The sequence below is a fragment of the Osmia lignaria genome, chromosome 15 (assembly GCF_051020975.1).
Source record: "Osmia lignaria lignaria isolate PbOS001 chromosome 15, iyOsmLign1, whole genome shotgun sequence".
NCBI lineage: Eukaryota > Metazoa > Arthropoda > Insecta > Hymenoptera > Megachilidae > Osmia > Osmia lignaria.
In genome coordinates, this window is record NC_135046.1 from 9,504,944 (window position 1) to 9,517,115 (window position 12,172).

General features: G+C 36.1%; 3 protein-coding genes across 6 annotated transcripts in view; 1 reads left to right on the forward strand and 2 right to left on the reverse strand.

The window, feature by feature from the left end:
- Positions 1 to 5,717, reverse strand: part of LOC117600402 (uncharacterized) — a 52,659-nt gene extending 46,942 nt beyond the window's left edge. The window contains exon 1 of the mRNA XM_034315804.2: positions 5,414 to 5,717. The gene's annotated coding sequence lies outside the window, so the exon portion shown is untranslated. The remainder of the gene's footprint in view (positions 1 to 5,413) is intronic.
- The window catches only part of Sytbeta (Synaptotagmin beta), a 113,747-nt gene that overhangs the window by 48,136 nt on the left and 53,439 nt on the right, over positions 1 to 12,172 (forward strand). The gene's annotated exons all lie outside the window — the stretch shown is intronic.
- LOC117600408 (uncharacterized) lies at positions 7,564 to 9,936 on the reverse strand. The gene is made up of 2 exons (XM_034315822.2): positions 9,798 to 9,936; positions 7,564 to 9,118 (listed from the first exon to the last, which is right to left on the reverse strand). The coding sequence occupies exon 2, from the start codon at positions 9,107 to 9,109 to the stop codon at positions 8,696 to 8,698; it is 414 nt and encodes a 137-aa protein (XP_034171713.1). The 5' UTR covers positions 9,110 to 9,118; positions 9,798 to 9,936; the 3' UTR covers positions 7,564 to 8,695.

Genomic DNA, 12,172 nt, shown 5'->3' on the forward strand with positions numbered 1-12,172 from the left:
ATTTGCAGTTTCCGCTTCTGTGATCGACGCTTTCGGGCTTCTTACACTTTGTATTTTGAATCTGCTTTTCTTTTTTTTTCGTCAAAGCGTTCGAATAGTATAAAACGCGTTAACGTTCCAATTCCGAGTGTATCATCATCGCAAATACGCGTTTACTATTTCCATGCGACAAACACGACCGGTGTACAAACAATACACGAGTAAATAGTGGTGTGCAAATTTATACGAATTTTTCCGCACGTGTGAGTTCTGGCGAGGATTTTATTGATTAGTAGTTCCAGTGTTCTTAAAAAAATATATACAGTGGGCGATCAAATTATTAAAGCCACTCGTATAAATTGATGATTTTACATAAAAATGATTAATTCTTAAATGAAAACCGAGTTAAGCATGTATTGATGCTTGTAAAGTTATGATACAGAATTGAAAAAAGTGAATATTCTTGATTGACCTGAAAATTCTCTGGACCTCAATCCCATCGAAAATTTGTGGGAACATTTGTTACTTAGAGACACCATGTAAGTATTTTGATCAATTCGGTTAACAATAAATTTCTTGCTCGACCAGCCAGGAAATATTCACTCCTTTATTTATCTGCACGTTTATACAATAACAGGGTGCTGATATTACTACGAATTTGGGAATGTATTATTCGAAGTTTTAATAACCTCGTAAAAACAGCGTCCTCTAAAAAATCCATGGTACTTTATTTAAAAGTTTGGCCTGTGCACGATACGATTCGTGGATATTATTTCTGGCATCGCACGTTTATAGACTGGAAGGAAATAAATTTGTGAAATTGCTCGTCTGACGATCGTTTCGTCCGGAAACTTCAACGTTTAATTATTGAAGATAATACGTTGGGCTCGTATTGTCTAGCGCGTTTTAACGAAGGGAAGTCTAATTTGATAACCTTCCACTTTCTTGGCTTCCACATTTCCATCTAATTACGAATCTTTTAAGGTTTGACTGACATTGAATTTGATAACCCAGATTTACTTTTCGATGCATCTGCTTTGGACAGTTCTTACGAAAGTTCAATGCCTCAGAACTTCGCCATGTATTTCTCTTTATTAAGCTTTCATGAACCATTGAAGCAAGTCTAACGTTGCTAATATGCTCGAACAGCAGGTGGATGGATTGACACGTGCGCATTTTTTATTCATAACTTGGCAATGCAGAAGTAGTCGGTGATTTTATGATACAAAGTTAATGAAGGTTCAAACCACTCCGTTGAATAATTCAAATTTAAATTCAAATTCATATTCGAGCTGTTGATCATCGATGAAATTAGATTTATTTGAATATCATTATGTTTCTTCGATGTGGGTCAGTTTGACCCTCGCAGTACTGGTGTAACAGTTATTCGAACAGTCTTCGGTTAACAGCAAGTCAAACGTAACTTGAAGGTACTTGAAGGTAACTTGAAGATCGATCGCGTACATACCCGTGAATTTGTGCCACCAAGTTTCAAGGAAATCACTCGTGAAAAAATTCTTTGTTGCTTAACCCCGATGTTCACGTACCTACGTACATACATATACACATCCTGACACGATACGCAGGGTGTGCAGTTAAAACACGGTGCAGCAAACCCGGAGCTTATGACGCGTAGCACGTTTTAGGCATGCAACCTTGTACCGGCTGCACTCTTATATACAAAATTGTACATATACGCGAAACGGGCGCAGCTGGTTTAGCAGAGAGTGCACGGATAATATCGTTTGTGCTACTTTGCACTGAAATTCACGACATTTGTCATATCTAACAGATAGAGCAGTAGAGAGCAAAACTGAACCAATGAAACCATTGTTCCGGAAAAGTATTCCAAATACAAACGAACAGCTGTAGAAGCACATGCATTAACTCTCTGAACATAATTCTGGCAACTAATGAATAAGAACACTAATTATCGGCTAATAAATTTAATCTAGGAACTCTATACTAAACTAGAAAATGAATTACCATAATATGGTTATCATCCCCTCAAATAGTAGCAGGAAATTAATTAACAGATCAAATTGCAAAAGAAATCACGCAATATAGAATAAATGAAAGTAAAAAAGAAAAATTTAAAAGTTAAATGGCACTTATTCGTTTTTCATATTTTGATAGCTAACACGTTTCGATTGTAATTCATTTCGATTGATTTTGAATTTAATTGAACAAATGTCAACGTGACATGTATTTCCTGTGTATCCAGAACAATTAATATTTTTTATTTCCCTCTCGCGTTCGTCCTTCGTTAAGCTCAATTTGTAATTCCGTTTGGCTCTTGACGTTAATTTTAACTGAACTTCTCTATGCGAAATTTTTGCACGGCTATAGAACGCACGTTGTTATTCGAAACAGAGAAGAATAGAATTCACCAGAGCATGAGTAATGGCGTTATATACGTAAGAAGTTTGGAACTTTAATGAGCCGTGGGGATCTGTGCTTGAAGGTTCGTTTCAAAACAGAAGATTAGCTTCGCTGATTCTCTTCCCGAAGAAGATGAATGTTTTTTTTTTCTCTCTTTTGTTGAAAGGTACCGGATCCACGTGAGATTGATTCTCATTGTACGTAAAGGATCTTATATAAGGTTGAAGTAAATTAAGGAAGAAAAATTCTTTCATTTTATCTCTTTCGTTAAGAGGATCATAGGATGCGTTAAATATCCTAAGAGGATAGAAAAATATTTTTTAAAAATGCGGCAAAAATTTTTCACTTAAGTGAAATAATTAGATAATTATTAAAACTAATTCTGATAAATATTAATATTTAAATTTGCTGACATATTTTAAAAATATTTTTGGAAGTGACAGGTGATTCGATGACGTTAACAAAACAATTAGGGAAGCTCGAGTAGAGAAAATCTGGCGTAGACGGTGTCTCGGACTGGAGGGGAGTATTTCTTTTTTTTTTTTTTCGTCGATATTTCGCAATTCCCAGCGACACGAGACGCAGCCTTGCATTTCTCTTCTTTTGTGAATTGCTCGTGCACGTGAAAACCAGCTGTGCGAGACGTCATTCGGCGTTCTCTCAGGATGAGTCGGATTTTCTTCTTTTTAAAATCATTTAGGTCGTGGCTCGACAGCGATGTACTCATGCTGACGAGATATCGAGTTCAAACGACCCTTCAGCTCAAACGTTGGCTGATCCACCTGACGCGTGTGTACACGAGCCAGACAGGCGAAACAAAAAAAGTGCTTTTCAAATCGTGGGAATCATTTTTACGCTACGCCAGATTGAATTCGAAATTTGAATGAACGAAAAAGTACGCCTAAATTACATCCATGCTGTCGTATTCAACACATTTCCAATCGATTGGTTAAAATTATGTTTCGGGAGTTTGATGGAAAAAGTAGGAAAATTCACCTTTCAGTTAAGTAATACATTTCCAATCGACTGGTTAAAATTACGTTTTGGGAGTTTGGTGCAAAAAGTATAGGTAAATCCACATTTTAGCAAAGTGATTCTATGTGGTATAATTTGTTACAGATGTGAAATTGCTTGTAAAACTCATTATTTGTAGAGTATGAATTCAACTGATCGATCTGTAACTGCCAAGTCTATAAACTCGGGAAGAGTTTTACAGTTGCTTCAGCAAAGCATTGGAAAATTAAATATACGATAACTTTTCCTCGGTTGCAATTGTTTGGATTACGTAGAAAGGGGATAATTTTAAATCGCAATTTTAGTATAACTGTTCCGCGTAGCGTGCTACTAATTCCACTAATACCAGCGTACGATGCTTTTAATTATTGGAACAATGTATTTTTGTAGTTTGTACTCTTACTCGGGTTAATTACGCTTGAACTAGTGAATAAATGGTGTAAAAGGATATTAAAACTGATATCAAATGAATTTAATAAATTTCCTGCTTTAAGCGAATTTAGAAGAATTTCAGTGAGAGTGTAAATTGATCGAATTTCTTTGTTTAAATATTCGGAAAATTTTCTTCTAAAAATACAGCATTCTAATTAAAGAGGAGAATGCATAATATGCTGTTACAACGTGGTAGCTTTAAGTGGAGAAATTTTTTATGTACGTTCCTTTTTTTTTCTTGAAATATCGATTCTATTCGCTCTCACTGGGCCATAAACTACACAAGACGTGTGCTTACATTTCGGCTCTCGGTTACCAAGTTCATTGATCGAGATAGAAGAGATTTTGAACGGTGCCAAGATGGAAATGAAACTACGAGATGGAAGGAATCTGGAAAAGGATTGATTAGAGACGCGGTCTGGCGAAGGTAAAACGGATCAAAACCTGACCGTCCTTCCAAGTAAAATTATCTGACATTTTTCAGCGATTAATTCGATCTGAAGGTAAATAAGTTACGACTGGATTTTAATTTTAGAGAAATATTCATCTATCCCACGATGTCGTTCTATCGTGATTAAATTTTTTAATTATCAACCTTGCAAGCACGTCGATCGTGTTACGAAACGTTAATCTTTTACGGATATTTTTTAAGAAAGTCCATAAATAAAAGTAAGACGTAAAAGACACAAGAACGATTTGCTCGAAAGCGTGACACCACCTCAAAGCACCGAATGAATACATACATTAACCTTATTAATGTTTACCTTGAACTTCGTTCTCAGAAATTACATCCACTATGACATTTATGCTCTCGGGGAAACAGTTACATCGGATCGTTGCACGATACGGTGTAATTTGCTTAAAACACTCGGAACTTTGCTGTTCGAAGTAAAATTGTAAAACATTTCTTCCATGAAAAATCTCTGCTTCCATATTCCGCTCGACCTCGGGATGCATGTTAAACATTTCGTGAAAACTTTACGGAGTAGATTTTTCAAATTTTATTAAGTTACCCGTAGTCAGTCTCCTGGAAGATTTACACAGCGAATCTTTCACGAAGAAGAGGTAGAAAAAAAAAACAATCGTAATCACGTCACGGAAGTCGAAGTCGGAATAGTCACGTTTGAATGGCGATGGTTGAAAGGAGATAAAAAAAAGAAGGAAAGAAAACATCCTAGAAAGCCTCATTTGGGCGCTCTTACCGATCGAAAAGAAGAATATTCACCACGAGGTCAGGTTGCACCTCCTTTCTTCCATCCAGTGTCGTTAAAATGTATGCGCATTTACGTATGTTCGCGTGTCGTCGCGTTCGTAATCAGCCCATTTCACGGTTAATCAGCCGAGAGGTCGGAAGACGGAGAAGGCCAGGAAAAAAAGGGGCGAAATAGGGTGAAAGAGAGAAAAAGAGAGAAAGAGATAGAGAGAGGGAAGGGTTGTAGCCACGGCGAAAGAGAGGGTTGTACGATGTAGAAAGAGGACATCGATACGAAAAAAAAAGAGGAAACTAGGAGGACCAGCGCGAAGGTGAAAGAGAGAGAGAGAAATAAGAGTTTGTGCTAGATATGCAACCGCAGCCGAATATCCTAGCGAAGTATGTATACCCCACCTGATCAATTAAGCTGCTAATCACCGTCGAAATCACTGGTCAGGGTGCCGGTACTCATTCACCCCTTTCACGACGATTATCTCGTGTACAGTTCGATCGGTCCAGCGTTATTCTTCCTTAACAGTGGTGGTAACATATTTCGTCTCACACGCTTCTTGCTGGGGTTACGCGACGGAATGATAAACAAGTCGGAGGCTGTCTCGAGGGAAGATTCACCGCGAAAAAGGGGTTAGATTGACGGGTCGCAACGAGTCTTCGACCCTCGGCGAGTCTCGCTCCTCGCACGACTGACTGAAGCCTAGAATCGAGGCTTGCAACTACCCTCCCCCTGAAGCCGAGGGGCGGCCGTACGCAAGTGGCGCCACGAGCTTGCAAAAGCTCACCCACCCCTCCGACCACCCTCGCTCCGACCATCGAACGCTGCTCTTATCTACGGGGTGGCGCGCGCGGTTAAGTTCTCGCATTCTCCGGATCCTCGTGCTGGCACGGTTTAGATTCGCCAGGTTTAATTTCAACCTCGCGGTCGCTGTTTGCTCTCACGAATTCTTCGTTTCAACCGAGAAGAAATACTTCATCTTTTTTTTTTCTCTCTTCTTTTTTTGGATGCCTTTTCTTGGCCTCGTAAATGGCTTCGTTAATTAATTTTCAACGGAGTTGATTTTAGTCGACGAATGATTTAATTTTGGAATCTTAGAGGAGAAACGGAACGGGGTGTTTTTATTAGCTTTTCCTTTGATGTCGCGACTGTTTTCGTTACTCTTTAATGTTGACGAATCAATGGTGATTGAAGAGTTAATCGAGCGCTGATTCATGCGCTCGTTAAAGTTTGTTTAAATTAGGAACGGACAGCTGGGTAATTTCTACTAGCGTGATGTATTGTAAATACAAACAGGGGTGCGATGACAAATGCTGCTTTAAGTCACTACCACTTTGATACTTCTGCAGATGTTTAAAGGAGCCGTTTATTATGAAAATGGGGCTTCTTTATTTTTATTTGAATGGTAAAATTGATCGCAAACTAAAATTTTCAATAATTTTAATACCTCCCTTGGGATTTTTAACATTTTAATTTTTAATGAGGAATATCACGTTAATGTTCTGATTTATTTGAGTTTCAATGTATGTATCATATTCTGAGAAATTGCCCTGATATCTATTCTTGGTTCAAATTGTTGGAATCTAAGCTGATGCGAGATGAAGGTGTCGCATAATGGGTCACTCGTCATCGATAGGATGTCAAGTTGATTGGAGAGCCTTCTCTATGAACGTTGTTTAGTAAATGTTCGATAGGAGTATTAGTTCATGACCATTTGAGGATTGCATTGCGACTAATGGTTCTAAGTGTTTCCGTTCGTGAAGCGATATAATGTATCATGTTTCTATAATAATACATATAATATAATTGCCTAATCAATGACAATTGTTCGCTGTTCCACACGAATTATAAAACAATGAAAGTGACAATATAATTCAATTCAAATAAGTTTCGATAATTAATTAATCATAAAAATTAGTAGTTATAAATAATTCGTATCTTTTAAAAATATAGTTTATTGTAGTACATTTTGTTTAATATTTTTAATGGAGCTATAGAGATTGACAGTGCAAAGTAAGTGAGTCATTCATTTCATCTGTAACGATCTAATACTTTACAATGAACGATCCTTCTCGAGTTGCCGCGATTATTCTGTACTTCATTATTCAACTTACGTGAAACAAACCTCAGCTGGTAATCAAATTATGCAAATTTCGTGCACAGTTCTCCTTTTCCCTTTTTCCCTCCTTCGACGTGCTTTTTTTCTCTCTCGATTCTTTCTTCCAGGAGCAACCACCTGTAACCCCCCCGGAGACAGACTTCGTTTCAAACTGTACACCCTCTCCTTCTATCGTTTTGCTCAGTCACCCCTTTAGACGCAACCTTGCCGACCCTTATCGATTTCGATCGCTAATCGCACCAACGATTCAAAGGACTACGCAATGAACAGTCCTGTATTGTGCATTTTTGTAAATCTTAAAATTTCATTATTAAACATTTGCAACTTGAAAGATTGCATTTGTTTTCAAAAGTAAATTTATCAAAAACTAAGAGCTGACAAAAGACGATTTTCACAGAAAAATTCTGAATTTGTAAATTGAAATGACTGATCGAACAGCGTGATCTTTGATCTTCGTTACGCAGATAAAAGATACGTCTGAACGAAAGTTCGAAACAAAGACTACGGTATTTCCCGTTCGAAACTCAGGGATCGTGCTCACTTCCAGTATACAGTTAAATCGAGAGAAAAATCGGATAAAGGTAGCAATGAAAAGTGCTTTATTCAGCACGCATATAGAAATTGAAAAACTCTGAAATAGTGCATCGTCACGTTGATTTCAGGAATCTACTGGTTTGATTCGTGCCGTTCAACGTTTTATCCGACGATAAATCCGTGTTGCAACAAACGAGTTTCTTTAATAGCGACAAATTTAACCAGTTTTCAATTAAAACTATAACAATGAGACCGGGTGATAGTATCAATTTATTTCAGGATCTTTCACATACACTTAACGCTCGCTAGGTATTACACAACAAATATAATTCCAACAATTACTGGTATTTATGACAATATATAATTTCACAAAATCCGATAATTTACTAGGGTGTATCGAAAGGTGTGTTATGTTTTACTCGTATAATAAAATAAATAAATATTTTACATCATTCATTCAGCCTTTGTAATATACTTTTGTATTGCATTTGCATGGGAATCGATGAATCGAACAATAGAAAATGATTTTATTTGAAGGAAAATATTTCGGGAAAATTTGACTACCTTTTGTTCACCTGACAATGGACCTCGATGGTGTCTGACTTTGTGAGTAGAAGATGAATGAACACCTTTTGTTATTCATGATCGGTAACTAGTGCTTCGTGTGTCGCGCTATTCTATTTCTTTTTTATTCATTTTATATATGACGAGAAAATTTTTATATTTTACATTCGATTGAAATAAAAATTCGAAATTTTTCCGATCGTTCATCGTTTTATTCTCAAGTGTGCATTTTTTTTGTCAAGCGTGATTGATAAAATGACTACAACCTGAGTTATTTTTTCTAATTTTATATCAACGCGAGATCTGAAATCAGTACTGCTTGCGACATCGATTGATAACCGGGAAAACTTGTATAAACCTTTCAAGGAATATTTTTTATCACACATTTCGAGATGCTTTAAAGTTTCCTTATCGTTTGTGGATCATATCCTACCATATCAGTTCAGACTGATCTTGCACCACAGCGCTCTTAGTGATCAGAATTAAAATCAAAAGTATTGACGGATATTAGGCCGGGCTTTTTTAATTTTGTACAAAGTTGCTCTAAATCTAATAATGTCCTTCTTTGAGACGCCATTTGTTCATACATCGTTTTAGTAAATTCTTTGATTGTTTCATCTTCACTTTCAACATCAGTACTATCCGTCTGCGTTGCAACAGACACACATGAATTTGCAACTGCATCTGTTTGTGTTTCAATGGACTTAAACTTAGATGATTTATTTTCCGGTTGTTCTCCTTTACGCGGAGAAGGACGTTTACTACGGCTACGACGAGGCTTCTTCTCATTTTGACCCCTTGCCCACTTTACGCAGATATGGTTCCGGGTTAATACAACTCCACACTTGTCACAACGTTCTCTCTCGTTATCAAAGTCTGACATTTTTCAGTACTAAAATGAACAAATATTTTAACATATTTACATTTTTCTTAATAGCTCCCAGATAGCACACAACGTCTTAAAGACATCCAGGATAAGACGTCGTAAAAACGTCTGAAATTCATGTCTTAAATATGTACGAAACGAACGTTTCGTAACATAGGACAATGTTTATAGGACATATTTCAGGCATGCACAGGACTTATCACGCCTGAAATGGATATCTGTAAGACATCCTCAACATCTCGAATAGATATCCTTAGAATGTTTTAACGATGTTTCTGTGCTATCTGGGTTAGTTAATTTCGTTATTCAGAAGATTATACCGAGTTTAAATTTGAGATCAGTTAATTTGTATTAAGTTCGACCTTAATTTCAATTGATTTGTATTAGGTTTTGGCTACTTTCATTAATCCTGCCAGCAATTTAATGATAGCAATAAATCTCACTAAGAATTCAACTCGATCCCGTTTAATAGAAAAATATAGACTAAAGTTAAAACTAAATGACTTAGAATTACAATATACGTATGGTAACAAAAGTCTTTGTATCTATTCATAACATTGGCTTCTAAATATTCCTTTGTGTTCAAGTGAACACAAATACAATCATGACGGTCGATTCAATAACATCAATGAAGAAGAGAATTACAATCAGTTCACCTTAGTTTACCAACAATAAGTTCACTAACCTAGCAATGAAATTTTTCCGCAGCTATGGTTGCAGATAGATGTAATACACGATTAAAAGTGTTGAATGACTTTATGAGATAATACTATTACGATTCAGTCCATTACGATCCACTGTGGGCACGTGGTGTTTATTAAAACGGTCACAGCATTCGAGAAGGAACGTAATTCTGTTGACAGTATCAAACACCATCTATGATGCAGAGAATGTACGATTCGATGATTCACAATACTCGGTGGGTAAATCAAACTCACTCGCAGAAAATTATTGCTTATTTCATTTAGTTTCTCGTAAACTATAGAGAAGGATTAAATTAAATTCATAAATTAGAGTCTAATGTTCAGTTATAGGAAAATTATAATGTCAAATTTATAAATGCAGAATGACAAGTGTACTAATACCATGTAAGTATTACTTAGGTATGTATGCGAAATAACAACGTTAATCGCTCTTTCGAGAGTTACTCGTATTAAATTTTTCTCCTCTGGTTTCCCACGATGAAAGAAGCCGCGTAAAACACGGAAAGCTTCCTTGAGGAACTTTATCCCAAGGATATCTATTACAATAGTTTCTCCATGCTTTCGAGATGGATATACGCAAGGTTTCTTCGGCCTATATAATACCTTTTTCCACCCCAACTCGACTTTCGTTACTATCTTCTCCTTTTTGCTTCAGATTTTTATCTTTACTTTCATCAATTTCTTTTCTAAAAAGATCGGATACAAGATCTTGTATGTTGTGCAGTTTAGGAAGATTTTATTTTATGGAAATAATTTTTCTATGATATAATTTCGAGCATTTTAAACTTCAAACGCAATGCTGTTTGAATATCCTGGCTTGATGAATCAAAATATAATTTATGGATATTTGTATGAAATATTATTTTCTGATTCGCTTTGTGTAAATAACATACAGAATATTATGAAACACGAATATGGAAAATTTTCACAGTATTGATTTATTTAAGAGCAATAAGAGTTCATCTTCTATTTTTCGATCCAAGTCCTCAGTTACTAGACTACAGGTACTTACGCATTTATGGAATAAAAAAGGTGGATAAAACGTATGCAAATCTTGAACCGCATGTAAGAGTTTACAATACATGTTGAATATGTAGAATCTGTAGAATATATCGTACAAAATAAACTAAGCACCGTAAAGGGAAAATATTGCATAAAACAAAGGTGGGCATTTAGGTCAAATAAAACAGAGTTGTTCTAAAATATCAGAAAGATTTTATATTATAAAAAATATTGCAAAATAATTTAGCGTTATCGAGAGCTTTCTTCTTCAACGTGAAGATGAAGTACTACATCAACGGACTTGATTGTGTCATTTAGTTTACACTGGTCTTTGTGGATATCGTTTAAAATTTCATAACACAAAAGGACGGCCAGTAATATTGTGAAATTCGAAATACTTCCTTAATTAAATACTGGTGTACTTAGTTTTCACTATATTGGCGTTTCAAGCACGTTTATTGTTATTAAATTTCTCGCCTGCTACTTTGATAGGCTACATTAGAACTCCGTTAGAGCTTTTCTCCTAGAACAAAGGGATTTTGATGAAATTTTAATATCGGTACCTAGAGCAGATAATACCATTAACATTTTATCAGAATGTCAGTAACGGTTCCATTGTCTTTCAATCCCAGGCGTCTGTTTTCGTTTCGAGGGTTTTACTTTTAAATAAATTTAAGCCACTCAGAAGTTAAACTGATTAATTTAATAAAATAAAAAGTAGAGAAATTATTACAGACGTTTTAAGTAAATTTTTCCAAGATAAATAGTTATTATCCTCTTCTAAGTTTACCAATTTCGCAGCGTAAAAGTAAAAGCTATGAAACAAATAACAACCATCGAATTACACTTCCCTACATGATTAAAGCAATTACCCGAAAGGTATAAAACACGCAGGCAACTTTTACACGTGTCGTTCGGAAGAAAACTCAATTATCCTTACCGAGGGCACAATGTATAACTCGTGCTTATCGTCACGCGGTTAAAGGGACCCCCGGGCCCGATTGATTCGCTTCAATTATTCCACGCTGATAAATAGCAACCGATAAGCCCTTCTTGATAAAGATAAAATGTCAGAGAGGATACCATTGATGCCGACCAATGAACGACTATTTTTTTTAGTAACACAATTTTATTTAAAAAAATTTTATTAAACTTTGAACTTTGTTATACGTTAATCGAATCCCTTTTTTTTATATTTTTGCAAAAATATATCAAAGCATTTCTGTTTGTGGTCTTTTCTTCCTACACGAATTGGCACACAACACCTTCCCCCCTTCTCTTTGTAGATATCCGTGTTCGGTCCTTCGGTTCGTCCTACGCAGGCTCACTCGGTTTCCTTCGTTCGTCCTCGCGC